This window comes from Rhinolophus sinicus, linkage group LG16 (genome assembly GCF_036562045.2).
Source record: "Rhinolophus sinicus isolate RSC01 linkage group LG16, ASM3656204v1, whole genome shotgun sequence".
Taxonomy (NCBI): Eukaryota; Metazoa; Chordata; class Mammalia; order Chiroptera; family Rhinolophidae; genus Rhinolophus; species Rhinolophus sinicus.
Genome location: NC_133765.1, coordinates 10630345 through 10646188, shown reverse-complemented (window position 1 = coordinate 10646188; position 15844 = coordinate 10630345). Strand labels below are relative to the sequence as shown.

At 33.8% G+C, this 15844-nt stretch overlaps 1 protein-coding gene across 4 annotated transcripts in view; it reads right to left on the bottom strand.

Annotated features, from left to right (window-relative positions):
• Positions 1-15844, bottom strand: part of ARHGAP32 (Rho GTPase activating protein 32) — a 328994-nt gene that overhangs the window by 14580 nt on the left and 298570 nt on the right. For all 4 annotated transcript variants that reach the window (XM_019713045.2, XM_019713048.2, XM_074321761.1 and 1 more), the window contains 7 exons: positions 11795-11897; positions 10070-10214; positions 9527-9609; positions 4666-4773; positions 4255-4400; positions 3252-3447; positions 1568-1713 (listed from right to left, as the gene is read on the bottom strand). In XM_019713045.2, coding sequence (XP_019568604.2) covers positions 1568-1713; positions 3252-3447; positions 4255-4400; positions 4666-4773; positions 9527-9609; positions 10070-10214; positions 11795-11897 — 927 coding nt within the window. The remainder of the gene's footprint in view (positions 1-1567; positions 1714-3251; positions 3448-4254; positions 4401-4665; positions 4774-9526; positions 9610-10069; positions 10215-11794; positions 11898-15844) is intronic.

Here is a 15844-nt window from a genome sequence, read left to right as displayed (position 1 = left end):
TCCTCCTTTTTTCTCATCTTTCACAATCGTTTGCTCACGCAGCACTGTAGATTCGAAATATCTTTCAAATCTATTTCCCACTCCCATTGCTTATTCCAGCCACTCACTGTTTCTTGCCTGAATGACGGTGACTGTCTCCTATTAGTGTCTGTCCAGCCTTCAGCCTTATTCTCTTTCCATATACTCCTTACACTGTTGTCAAAGTCATTTTTCTTAGACCCAAACCTCATCACGCTGAAGCCATTCAATAACTCCCAAGGAATGTAAGCCGAAAACCAAAACTCTTTGGCAAGCATACAAGCCCCCTAATGATCTGAACCTCTTCTTGTACCATGCTACCCAGCCAAGTTCTTTATAGTTCCCTGTTTCACACACGAACATATACTTTGCTCCCGTTTCCTGAATGGGAATCCCTACTTATCCTTGAAACCCAAGTCAAAGGTTATTATTTTCTGACTATCAGCTCCTCTCCCCACATGAACTAATAACTCCTACCATAACTATCTCACACAAATCTCTATTTCAATAGCTATGATTCTGCATGAAATTAATTTTCTTACACATATGACTTTCCAAGTAAGATTCTGATGGCAGGGTAGTGTCTTAATTTTCTTTCTACTTGCAGAGGCTGCTACCAAAATACCATGTTTCTTTGGAAAGAAGAACTAGCCAGACAATCAGCTCTAATGCATCTTTTGGAGCAAAAATTAATATAAGACCCGGTATTATTTATATTATATTATATTATACTATATTATATTATATTATCATATTACATTATATTATATTATATTTATTATGTTATGTTATAAGACCCGGTCTTACAGTAAAATAAGACAGGGTCTTATATTAATTTTTGCTCCAAAAGACGCATTAGAGCTGATCGTCCGGCTAGGTCTTATTTTCGGGGAAATATGGTATCTAGCACATGCTTAGCATACATGATTGCAAATTGAATGAATGAGGAATTCAATGAACTGAACATTGTATTTGCAATATTACTGAGAAGAAAACACTGCTATCCTTTCTAGACTTAGAAGCTGTTAATATCAGTAGAACATGGGTTTTAAACTATTTTTAAGAGTAGTATTTTCAACAACAGTAACAGATTCATTTGACCCAATAAGATACTCTTATTAATGAGTCATCTAGGGAAAAGATAATTTCTTTGGTTATAAAAGTTAAAAACTTGAAAGGAATGTTGAAACATGGTTTTGTCATTTTTTATATCTGTAAAAATATAGATTAATAAATTTAAACACTACAGCAGTTTTTTATTACCAACAATATACAAATGATGCTACAAATATGTTATGAATTTTAAACCACGTTCATAAAATATATAATCTATATTGTTCCACTAAGAAAGTAGGTATTCTACATATTTACATACAATTTACGTATTTGGGGACGACCGTGGACATAGCATATTGAAGGACATTATAACAATACATTGAGTCTGTATCCAGAGTAAGAGGAGAGCTGTCACGATAGCAGGGAAAGTGTTAACCTACCGTGCAAACTGATCTTGCAGCAGCAGCACACAGGAAGGTGTGAATGTACTAACCTTTCAGAGCCATGGCTTTCATCTCTGAAGGCTCACTCTCATTACGCTGCAACTTTCGTTTAGAAACAGATGATGATTTCCCCAAGTTGAAAAAGGAACGCCAGCTGCCCACGGGAGATTTTTTCATTTTATTCTGAGGTCTCCTTCTATGAGAGAAAATAATCTGTAGTAAGATATCCAAGGGGCTATCTTTACTTATAGAAAATGAACAAATGATGGAAAGAACCAAACAGCCAGGAGAGGCACAGCTGAAATAATTCATATCCACCGTTCATATAGCATACTCTACACAGTGCAGCTCAACTGTATAGATAAAGCACGAAATGGAAATTAAATGTATGGATTTCAATATTAGTAACTAGTTTCACAAAAACAATTTTTATACAGATTTTCATATTTAGATTTAACCTCACAATTTGAGACATAAGCGAGAATAAAACATATTTAGGAATAGGAAATATTAAAACTCCAAAAATAAAAGTTAAAGGAAATGCTTTTACATGGGAGTAAAGAGAATTAAGCCCAAAATGAAGACAAGTTTTAAAAATAATAACTAATATATACTGAATGCCAGGCACTGTGCTAGCTACTTTACTTACATAGGTTACAGCTGAGGAAATTATGACACTATGTATTAAATTCTTAATGTTATAAAACTAGTAAATAATGGGAGTCAGGATTGGAAACCAGGTCCACATGTATCACAGTATCTACTCTCTTGATTACTACTCTGTAAAGAGATTTTTGAGACAATTATGGACCTAAATATAAATTCAAGTAGCTGAAGACAGACTCAGAATGACCAAGTAAAAGCATGTTCTAACTTTTTGTTGTCAAGATATTTTAGTTATGGGAAGTGAAAGGAAGTTAGAGAGGTATACTAAAATATGTAAAGAATAAATTCTCAAGTTTTATTAATACTACCCAATCCAGGGAATTGAAATCCTGACATTCATGTATAATAGCCAGAGTAATGGACACACCAAAATTAACTTACATACATTAGCCTTCCTACCATATCTTAATAAAGAAGATACAGAAACCATGTTATCATCTCTTTAGAGACAGAGAATTTCAGAGCTGGAAGGGACACTGAGAGAGTAAGCTGCAGTGGTTCTCAAACTTTGGCATGCGTCAGAATCACCTGGAAGGCTGGAGAAAAGACTGATTGATGGCTGGACCCCACCCCCAGAGTTTCTGATTCAGTGGCTCTGGGGCAGTATCTGAGAATTAGCATTTCTGGTGACTTCCAGGTGATGCTAGTTGGGAGCACACTGTGAGAAGCACTGGTCTATTCTAAACTCAATGTGGAACCAATGTCAAATAAGTCATTATCCATTTATTACCTTCTGAATAAGATGCTCCAACAGTTTATTTCTGAACAAATTTCTAAACAATGTATCTCAGAGAGAAAAATCACACCCTATATAGTGGAAGCGTATTATTTTTCCTAACAATTTTCCCTGTACAATTGACTTTTCTTGTTCTTTAAAATGACATGATGTTGTAATGCTTTTCAAGAATCCTTTTTATCATTCCCTGTGAAGTATCATCCATAGTCAAATGAACGGGTTTTTCTGGGACTGGCCCAGAATCAATATAGTAACTAAAATATCAAAGTAAAAGTAAAATAAAAGCATACATAGCCATGCAATCACATTTATGAGGATTTAATGAATTTTACCTTTCAAGTGGGAATTCAATTATGGTATGAAATTTTCCCTGAAGTGCAGCTGGTCCTTCTCCTACTTCAATATATTTATTTTCAGTCACAATTGGAGAATTGACCTGAGCTTGTGTTCTTGCCTGGGCTTCCTCCAATGTCAGCAGCTTGGCAGATGGAGAGGAAACCAGCAGAGATTTGGGTCTTGATAGAGAAGCTTTGGAAACAGAGAAACAATGAAGAGAGTCAAACTTTTCTTCATGAGGAAAAAGTATAAATACGGTGTGTGTATCTTAATCTATTTATCTGTCTATCTACCTGTGTTGTTTTATATTTTCTTCATTATGTTTTTAAATGGCAAAAATAACAGCTTTATACTAAGTGAGGAATAGAAGGTGACACGCCAAGTTGTTTGTTAACAGTGACACACACATATATATAGAGGGTGCCAAAAAAAATGTACACATTTTAAGAAAGGAAAAAAACTATATAAAAATTATGTTGATTGTAACCACTCTGAGTACCTCTTGTAATTGCAGAAGTCAAACATGACTAGTATTCATCTTTTTTAATCGGTATATATTGAATATTACAATTTTAATACAGTTTTTTTTTCCCTTTCTTAAAATGCATATACATTTTTTGGGCACTCCTTGTATATATTTAGAATTCTTACATAATTTAACTATTTTCCTTTCTTAAGACCTTGCCCAGCATCATTCAGATATTTTTATTTTTGGAAGGAATCTTTCTGCTGCTACTCCGTATTACACCTTCACGTACACCGATAATAGGTAACATGATGTATTTTTTAATATGTCATGAACTTTGACCATAAAAGCTCTACTACGGAGTATTCACTAAGTATACATAAAATAACTGTTAAATTGTGCATTTTGGGAAACAGACATAAATTAGTTGCTTTCTACCAAAGACAGATTTATTATTAAACTGAGATACAAAGTGCAATTTTCCATTCCTGTAGCATGTTCCTAGCAGTGAACAAAATCCGTGGGAGCCATACCTGCACCTTCCTGAATGACCACACTGATTTTCCCACTGAAGAGGACATCTACATGATTGAGGATGAATTCAACAACCACCGACTGAATTCTCACTTCCATAAAAGCTGCTGTTCCACTAAAACAGGCAGATTCTATCTGTTTTGATCTGTGGGGAAAACAATGTGACCATCAAAGAGTTCCAGTCTCAAAGGGCATTTTTTTTTTAAACGTGTAAATCCCAGACAACCCAGAAGAAGAAAGCATGCTTTGACAATGCCTTGACTACGCCCCAATTGCCTGTTTTGGAAAGATGCTCATAAAAACAACATATCAGTGTTACTTTTAAAAATTATCCTTAAGGAACACTGACGAATTCGACTTTTATTTAAGATGACTGCTTCTATTTAAGTCATAAGTCAAATGCAACTTACCTGAGTAGGTTTGGAGCCCAAACAATTGCTAGGTTTTTTGCATGCATATTTGTGATGGAACAATAGTCAGCTAGAAGAGACAAGTGTCTCATTAGGAACTCCAGTGTTCTGCAAAATGAAATATAACATATTAACAAAAAGAAATATTATGTAGCAGTACAAAGCACTAAAAGCTCCATTAATGAATTTGTAAGTTCTCAATGGCAAAATGGAAGAAGAACCATACAAATGCCAGCAAATTTTTGTGCTGCCTATTAGGTCTGAATATTAGTATTACTACAGAACTGTGAGAAGAATGAGTTTGAAATTCTATATATAATTACATCTACAGAATACTAAGGAAAAAAGTTTAAGGCAGATACAGCAAGAAATCAAAGTTTCTGACGGGACTAGTTCTGAGAAAACAGACTTCCTTAGTTAAAAAAACATTTTTTTTTAATCTTTAGGAATATTTATTCCTGGCTGTCAGACATCTAGTTTCAAGAACATAAGTGAAGTGAATCCTCCACAAAAGCCAGTTTCTAGACAAATGGTATCATGAAGTTATGCTATTCTACTTGCAGCAGGCAAGCTAACAGGTAAAGATTTAAACTTTTCTTCTACATAAGAAACCAACAATGTTTCCCAAGCCTTAAGAGTTAAAAGAAAAATTCCAGTAGGCACCAAGGAGGAGATAATTTGAACAAATAATGTGCTTTTAGAATAGAAAACCTACTCCAAATCTCAATTATCTTGGTTAATCTTATATATTTTGTTTGTTTTATTTAAACAAATACACACACATAGAGGGAGGGAAGGAGGGAAGAAGGGAGAGAGGGAGGGAGAACAGAAGGGAGGGAGGGAGGGAAGCAGAGAGAGGGAGAGGGAGAGAGAGAGAGGTATAGCTAGATATAAAACAACAGGGCAAAGTATTTTTGGAAATAAAGTATGATCAGCTTAAATGTAAATTAAATCAGCTACACATACAAATGTATTACCTATCAGCTACCACATCTCTCAAAGTGTCCCTACCTAACTGTACAGAAATTTAAATGATTAAAAACAATGAATGGGAAACAGAATTTTAAGACTATTATTTGAAACAGTAAGAAAGTTAAACTGTGGTCAACACATGAGCCTCAAAGATACAGATGAGCCTAACATGAATTTGAAAAGAAAAGGAAGATGACAGCTAGAGGCACTGTTCAAGATGCTTTTACAGAGAATCTCATCTAAATCTCACAACAGCCCAAACAAGAACAGTGCTACCTACCATTCCCCGTTTTTTGGAAAAGAAAGCTACGGTTTCGCCCAGGTTACACAGAGAAGCGGTGCTGGGATTCAAATCAGGGTCAGCATATCTCATTTACCAGAATCTACTGTAGCTTCTGTGTGGTAAAAAACAGTAATTCTCTGTCCCTCTTGTATATGGTTAAACAAGGAAAGACAGATAGGAGTGGGGCTGGCCTGGAGACAATGTAGAGGTAAGCAGCTTGAGAAATGTGTTTAGAACACAATGTAAAATTTCACTAGGAGTGGGGGAGGTAGATGAAAGAAGGGAAAGATTAAGTACTTCAGAAATGTATTTTATAAGAAATGCAAATTAAGAGAACCAAAGATACCATTTTATTATTCACATATCTAATTATAAAGATGCTTTTAAAAGCTAATGGAGAATTTTACTCAGAGTGTCATAAAATGAGCATTTTCATATATATTCAGCACAGTGCAAATTGCATAAAACCTCATGGAATACAATTTGGAAATTGCTGTATGTGGGGAAGAAAGTTTTAGTATCTTTTAATTTCTAAAAATTCCACTGTCAGGTCTTTATACTAAAAAATAATCTAGATTCCCTAAAATATTTATTTAAATGGATGGTCCTTATAGTAATGTTTAAAATTGGGGGAAAACCCCTGATCATGTAAATAGATTATAGGTAAATTAGGGGAAAGGTTAAATGACATATGGGTCATCCACAAGAAAGAACACTTAAAAATCTTGTTTTTTAAGAACCCTTAATTAAGGAATTAGGAAATGTGAATGTTAAAATCTTAAAAAGTCTGAATCAAAAGAGATATCTAAAGTAGGAGATACACAAATTATGTAGAAGAAGCTAGAGTATAAGAACACATTACATAGCAAGAGATATATGACGAGGAATTATATATAACGTAGAGTCGCAGATGTGTGTATAGTAATCAATATATACAAAACAAGTGGACATACATAGTAGGTAATATACATTAGGAGATACAGAGGATATTAGGATATACACACCATAAATAAATACACATATATATCAGCAAGGTATAAAAATGTCGTGTACAAAATACATAAAATGTACATACAATACATTTACTTTGTGCATTCTATGAGACTACAGTGACAAACAAAACAGAATTCATGACCTCAAGAAGCTTGTGCTTTAGAAGGGTTATGTATAAAATAGGTAATACTGTGTGTGTGTGTGTGTGTGTGTGTGTGTGTATGAAACATATAGTAGGATGTATGTACAATATATAATATATAGCAGGTAAAGTATGTAATGTTTAATAGAAAAGATCAAATAGATATCAAAGGAGCTATATGTAATTAGTAGTGGAACTACCTATAAAATATCTGTATATAATAAAGGACAATATATACGATAGAAGGGGAAATATAAATATAATTAGAGTAGATAAACATAAAATAGAAGAAAAACTATACATATCAATATAGGAGATATACAAGTATGTGTGTGAGATATACACTTATGTTTATGTGTGTGTATGTATAGATAAAACATAATGAAGCAAATACATGGATATATATTAACAGATAATAATGGTAACTAACTCATATAAATAGCACTTCTTAACAGGCCTTGTTCTAAATACTTTTCCTTTAATATTCATAATATTTCTATGAGAATACTATTGATAATTATAGATTTTGTTTCAACTGTTCTTTGCTAATCACAGTATCTGTTTCTCCCTCATTTGGCAGCTCACCGTTATCAAGCCCTGCAAAGAATTCAACTGAGGTTTCATAGAAGAAACAAAAATCGTTGTTTAAAAGAGCTGTGCTTTATACATGTTGACAGCATTTAACTTAATTATGAATTAAAATAACCTTGCATGAACAGTTATAGAAGCACTATAAATTGCTTTTAGATAAGTTTGTAATTCAAATGATGTTAGTTGAAGTGTTCAGCAATACCACAGAGAAACCTGCTAGCCAGTAAAACGTACTGTGCCTTGAACACTGGTCATTGCATTTTACAGAGAGAACTGTACTTGTGGGTGAATTAAGAGAACACCAGTAAGAAGAGACTTTATCGTATATATGTTGTGGGTCCTTAAGAGCTCTTTAATTTCCTCAGAGGCTACATTACTAGGACAATGACTCAATGCTAAGCTACCTTCTGGCTCTTGAATATCAGGTGTTTATAGCGACAGTGCTGACTGAAAATATGTGTAATTTTTAATGTTGATTAAAAATTTTAGGGCCGGCCCAGTGGCTCAGGCGGTTAAGAGCTCCGTGCTCCTAACTCCGAAGGCTGCTGGTTCGATTCCCACATGGGCCAGTGGGCTCTCAACCACAAGGTTGCCAGTTCAATTCCTCGAGTCCCACAAGGGATGGTGGGCTCTGCCCCCTGCTACTAAGATTGAACACGGCACCTTGAGCTGAGCTGCCGCTGAGCTCCCAGATGGCTCAGTTGGTTGGAGCGTGTCCTCTCAACCACAAGGTTGCCGGTTCGACTCCCGCAAGGGATGGTGGGCTGTGCCCCCTGCAACTAGCAACGGCAACTGGACCTGGAGCTGAGCTGCGCCCTCCACAACTAAGACTGAAAGAACAACAACTTGAAGCTGAACACAACCCTCCACAACTAAGATTGAAAGGACAACAACTTGACTTGGGGAAAAAAAAAAATTTCAGTGATTTAGTGCCAAATTTAATGCAGATTTTTGATAAACAGAGGGCGCCCAAAATATATATACACATTTGAAGAAAGGAAAAAACTGTATTAAAATTGTAATAATATATGATAACAAAAGATGAATACAAGTCATGTGCATATTTTTTCTTGGTACCCCTGGTATATACATAAACAATATGATTTTGAAAAAAATTGGCACTTAAAAATTACTTAATTTTTATATTACTAAAACACCGACTGAATTTAATTTTTCGTCAATAACTAAAATTTAAAAATTTTATCTTTTACTTTTTTGCATACTATAACCCATAATTTATGTTTTCTTTCTCTCACCAGTTTCATTCTGGTCTTCTCGATACAAGCAAAAATATTTCTAAGAGTGCAAAGCAACATACAAATTAAATTGGGTTTTAAAAAGTAGCAACAACAACAAAACCAATAAACAATAACAAAACCTAAAACAAACTGAAATAAAAAACAGGTGCACTGATCATCTGAAAGTCTCATGAGGAAGAATTGAGACGATTGTTAGATTTTGTGGTTCTATGTGGCTTGAACACCTTTTGAAAAACAAGAGGGCTGGAAAAAAGGAAACAAGGCACCCAGCAGTGTGTCTATATTTTGGATTCAAGCAATTCACAAGTACTCACACAAGTGGGCATACACCCTAGTACCTTCAGCAATATTTCTATTTCTCAAAAAAACAAACACACAAATGAATAGGTTTAGTCAACCATTCATTGTCTATCCTCCTATCCAACATTTATTAAATGCCTACTGGATGCCAAGCCCTGGGCCAGACCCTGGGAATACAAAGAAAAGTATACAGAGAAATGGAAGTTTAAATAGTTGGTATTCCCAAGAAAATTTAAATAATTAGAAACCCAAAGACCAAAAGCACTTTTACACATGAACTGACATCTACTTTTGCCTAGTATTTTACAACATGAGGTTTACCTGTAGTGTGGAGGGGGGAGTTGTTGGATGACATCATGAATTTTTATCAGCCTTTCTTCATCTGTTGCTGCTGAAACAGCATCCTGTAACAATCATAATACAAAATAAACTAGTGGGTTTTGTTGGTAAAAATGAAAGTTCTTTACTTACAATTTATAGTTTTCACTGAGCTAATTCACGCTATCTACTCTTTGATGCTAAACGGCGAGGAAACACCATATAGTATCAAGAAAGTAAACTGTGTTTCCACACTATACGGACATTGAAATCTATTAAATGATAATTGTTTTAAAAACTTTATGGTAACCAATTATTACAGGTGATAAGATCAGTGGCTCAAAGTCAGAAACTGAAAGAATGCAAACATGAAAACAGCAAAGACTATGGACTAGCTAGCAATGAATACTTTTTGATTTTTTGTTTCCTTTCAGTCATTTTAATCATAAAATTATTTCTTATATGATCAAATCAATTTTCACACGTTTTGCACAAAACCACAACAAAACTCCAAACAGAATTGATTTAAAAGTGACTTGTACTCACTGAAAATTTCTCATACAGCTGGTAGGTGAGCAGAGGGTTTGGGAGTTCTCGGAAATAGAGCTTACAGAGGGAGCCCACGGAATGAATGTCTTGAACATATGGTTCTTTTGTCAAGTCGGGAACATGTTCAGAGTCAAATTCATGGCTAAAAAAGACAGAAGAAAGACACAATTATTTTATAAAGGAAAAGCAAGTATATGACTTTAAAACAGAAAGCAAAAGCCCAAAGAGTCAACCTCTATCTCAGTGAGTTAATGTTTTCTTCAAATGATTGTATTTCATGTAAGTTATATTTGGACTTCAGCAGTAATTGGATGTCTGATCATAAGGCAAGTTCTTGTCTATGTGGAAATTAAGGGCATAGGTTTAATATTAAAATGGACAACAATCTCTGCAATGCATATGAATGAGCAGCTCTTAACACATAGATCTGAAAACAGGACTCCTAACTCCTAATGGTTTGAATATCCAGTATTTTAGCAATTCTGGGAACTAGGGATGAGTGGCAGGTATTCTATGAACAAGCATGCACAGAAATTCCTCAGATACAAGAAGTATGGTTCAGAAATGCCTTATTGTAGAGGGCCCGAAACAATATAAATAATTCCCAGCTAACATCTCATTTTAATAGATAATAAAGTCTGTAGCATTAAAGTGAGTGAACTAAAAGTTGTGCTCAGAATACTAAGACAAATTAAGCTCACTTTCCTGGAGGTTAATTAATATTAATCTACAGGCATGAAACCACTTATTAACCTAGAGGATTAGTGTATGTGGACAATATGAATATGAGATTTGCTGCACAAGAAACTAAAGACTGAAACTTTTTAGGACAAAAATCAATTTAAGTATTCTCCATATGTGTATTCTTGAAAATACAGAAGAGCTCTGTGGTCCATTAGAATATTAAAATCCCTATAGAGTGTCAATTTCCATGCACTGCAGTGAAAAATAAAGGAAAATAACGTACTAAGAACAGACTAGAGAGCGGCAGGTTGGCTCAGTGGTTAGACCACAGTGCTCATAACACCAAGGTCGCCAGTTCAATTCCCACATGGGCCGGTGAGCTGCGCCCTCCACAATTAGATTGAAAAATGACTTCACTTGGAGTTGAGCTGCGCCCCCCACAACTAGACTGAAAACAATGACTTGATATGGAGCTGATGGGTCCTCGAAAAACACACTGTTCCCCAATATTCCCCAATCAAAAAAAAATAATAGACTTCAATCTAAGAGATTGAGTAAAAATAAAATTTCTCTTGCTGGTGTAAAGGATACCACTGTTTTGTCTGAGAAGGTAATGAGAATGTGAAATATTTAACACATGCACACCTGAGCATACACTACAGAACTAGTCAAATGAAATCTGAAGTTTCCCTCTCCTCAATTTTAATTATAAATTAAAGAATAATTCTATTATGGTGTAAATTTTCATCTCACTGTTGTCATGGGGTCAAACTCAATTTGTTAAAATCTTGAAATACTGTAAAGAGATAAAATACAAGTATTGAAGGGGTTAAGGGCACATAGCTTTCTGACACTACAAATGAAGAAACAGCATTTAGAAAAATATATAAAGAGAACAACATAGATATTATTTCCTACTTTTTCTAAACCATCTTACTGAAAATTATGGTCATTAATGTAAGAGACTTAATTTTGAAATAATTTCATTTTAATGAATTACAATAGGAATGAAAAAGAAAATGCCATATAAGGTTTTACCGTAGTCTCTGGATATTGGAGGCAACGCCAGAGAGACGATATATTCCATCCACAATGCCATATCTTTCAATGAATGCTGTACAGCTTTGAAGAACCTGGGGTACTAAAGAGAATTTTTAAAGACATGGATTAAATTGGGAGTATCCAGCAGAAACAAAGTCAACAAAAAAATGAGAATATCTTAAATTTCCATAAGCAAAAAAAAAATTGTAAATTAAAATTTTAAGGGGTAGAGATTAATCTACTACAAAAAAAATGATGAGGGCATATTTGCTTAATTTCACATCTCAAATAGATAACCGCTTCCTGAATAATCAAAACTGGCTCTATCCTGTTACATTTAGGTAAATGAAAGAGTTCCTACATTATTAGGATAGTCTAAAACCTTCTGCAGTAGACTCATTTAGATCATGTTCCAACAGTAAAGTGAACTGTTAGTCCTAACACCATACCAGATTAAATAAAAAAAAAAAATACAGCTGTTCAGCTGTATTTCATACATAGCAAATGGATATGCGAAGGTAAATGCTTATCCCAACAAGACAATTGCCTGTAAGTACTGTAATTTTTTACTTTTAAAAAGTTTCTTTTATCTTTTCATAGTTAATGTGACTTCTAATTTTATCCAATAAACAGAACACCAACATAATGCAAAGGTCAAAGCAACTTCAAGCAGATGGAATCTTAATTTCCTGCCTATCTGTACTTTATAATTACTGACCTTCTAACAATATTAACCAGCTCATCATAAAGGGCACTCTAACAATAAGTAGAAAGAAAAGAAAGGTATTCTCTCTGGTTACCTCACTGAATAGCTGAAATAAATGTACAATTATTCTGGGCCTACAATCTACAAAAGAATATTCAAAGTATATGATAAAAAAATTTATAACCATTCAAAAATTTAAATAGCTGAAATTTGAACTTTGTTTTTCAATGCAGATTGATGAATTTACAGTCTTTAGTAACTGTTCTTTTGATAGTTAAAATCCCAAAAAGAATCACTTGGATGAATATTATTTAGTCTGCAAAAAACTACTATTCTAGGGATGAAACATCCAGAGTGGTGAGTGAAACAATTAAGATATTTTAATAAGATAGTTTTAACTAATGTATTTCACTTATAGTATACAGTAACTCCTTACTTAAGGATGTTGATAGATTTTGCAACTTTAAGTGAAAGGGTGTATAATGAAACCAATTGTACCATAGGCTGATTGATACACACAAGAGTTAGGTTCCTAAGGTGGCATCTCATCAATGTCACAACGAAATGACATTGAAAGAAATGCTATTCCAGGAGCTGCTGTATATCAATCCTTTATTATTACAATAGACTTTTCCTTGGTTTTCCTGCCTTTTTTTGCTCTTTCTGCATTCTATCCTTTCAATCCTGTCAGATCCTATAACTTACATTTAAACTTAAACTCCTTAGCTTTGAATAATTTTTTTTAAAGCAGTTATGTTATTGAACATATAATATGTACCAGGCTACGTGCTTTATAATGGATACTCTCATTTAATTCTCACAGAAATCCTATGGGGAAAGTTCTCTCATTATCACCATTTTATAGAGAGGAAATGGAGTCTTGTAAGAGATGAACTTTTACCCAAGGATAAGCAGGAAACAAAGGACAGAAATGAGATTCTAAATCAAGTAGTCCAAGTACAGAGCCAATTTTTAACTGGCAATATACTGCCTAGAATATAAGATCCTTCACAATTTGCATTTATTTTATTTATTGTGTTTCCATATTCCTCAATTCTAGACCAAGTGAAGTTTCATCTTTTGCCATATAAACCAGCCACTTTTTAAGTCCCTCAATTTCCAGGTACAATTTCCTTGGTCCGGAGTCTCCCTCTACCACCACCTTCGTATAGAAAACTCTTGGCTACTATTCAAAATCCAAATGAACAATCACTCTTAAACAAGCTTTGAATATCTCCAAGTAGAGGTAGCTGCCTAGGTGCCCACAGAACAATTTCATTTTGAATTATTATTTATTTGTTTATACAAATAAACAAATTACCCCTTCTTAGTGAAGCTTTTAATGGGAAAATCCATGCTCTGCGCATCTTTGTATATTCAAAATCCAGAGGCAGTCCTGACACAATATACACAACTAGAAAATCAATTAACTTACAGGTACCCTGTGAGCCTGACAGTTTTCTGACCAAGTTAGCAGAAGAGGGATCTTAGTTTTCATATGAAACTGTATTTATTTTCAACTGTTTGCTTTCTATCTCTAAACACTTTCAACAATTTTAGTAACAAGAAAGGGAGTATGTTTATGTAGCAGAGATGAAGGGCAGGCAGAGTTGCTGGGTACCTTCTGTGAATTGACTTTGATTTTATAGGCAATCTCTATGTCACAGTGATATGCAAAATATAAAATATCTTTATGAGCTTGAGTCCTATTTCTAATATTATTCCATCAATGATAATCTCAAGTGCCTTAGGCTTCTATCCTACAAACTAGAGGTATAGTAATAAAATTTGGAGCTGGAAAATTTCTATCACAAAGGATATGTATATTTAGAGATTACTGAGATAATTAACATAATTTCTTAAAGCAAAAAAAGAAAACAAAGCTTCAATTTTTTTTCTTAAAAGACACCTCTGATCATGTATGCATCAAATTAGGATGTTAACCTAGGTATACAAAAGGTTTTATTTTGTATAAGTAAAGAGCACAGGGTTTTATTTCTGTACTATCAGGCTCTCCTAGCATGCATTATAGAATTTTCATAAAAATACGCTACCATCCATTAAAAAGTATAGATAGCTTTTGGGATTCTTACAACCATGTGATATTAGATATTCATACCTGCTTATGTGCTCCCAAAAGTACGCAAAACTTGAAAACAAGGAATTAGAGGTCTTTCTCTGGTAATATGGCTAAGCCTCTACAGACATAATACTTCAATGAAAACATTTGAATTGTTTCTTTACATTTTATGTTCCCTAAGTAAAAGGATGGCATGTTCACAAAACAATCACATAATGAGTCTTCATAACTGAAATTATGTAACTAAACACTGCTATTACTTGGAACTTTAAGAGAGGCAAATGAGACATTTAACTAAAATAGATAGCAAAATTAAAGAGAAAAAGCATAATCTTTCATTTTGAAGAAAAGAGAGAAGAAACTGAAGAACGGTGTCTGAAGTTAAAAAAAAAGATATGGTTTATTTACTAACATATAAGAAATCAACATAATAACCCAATATATTAGGAAAAAATCTTAGTTAAAAAGACATCTTAATTAGCCACCTTTCCCTCCAAACCATCTAATAAACCACTCTAGTGCACATTAAATAATGACCCAGTGAAACGTAACATGAGGAAACTCCAAAATAGTTCTGCCAAAAAGTGATATGTCTTTAAGAATTATTTCCACACTCTCCAAGTAAAACACTTCTGGTTCACTTTTATCTATATTTTTTATCATTATATGACAATATAATAAGAAGTAAATGTTTACATTAAAACTGATGACCCTTAAGATTAGAATCATGGCTAAAAGAAATATAAGTATGACAAGAATTGGTCCTTGATTTTTCTTGACAGTTCTAGTTTCATTTGTTCTTTTCTCTTCATTGATTCATTCATTCACTCACTCACTCATTCATCAATGATTTATTAGATCCCTTCTATATGCCAGGCATCATGCAAGCAATCTGTGATATAGATCAAAAAGTAAAGGTCCATTCTCAGGGTGGTAGCTTCCAGGCCAGGAGTACATTGGTGAGTGGTATTAGAAAACGCATCATGATTTTTGGTTAGGAGAATATGATTACCTAAAAGATTAATTTCAGGAATTATTTCAGCCTTACTTTTTTTTAGTGTGCTCTCATTATAAAATACCTGTATATTTATAATAGTTACAAAAACCAAAACAAACAAACAAAAATACCTCTTGCTGAAAGGGCCAAATAACCTCAAACACAGAAATATGTTCAGGCAACAGAGTTTTAAATATTTTTTATATTATGTACCAAATATAGTTTTACCTAGTTTTCTATAAAGTTCTCATTTTTTTAAAAAAA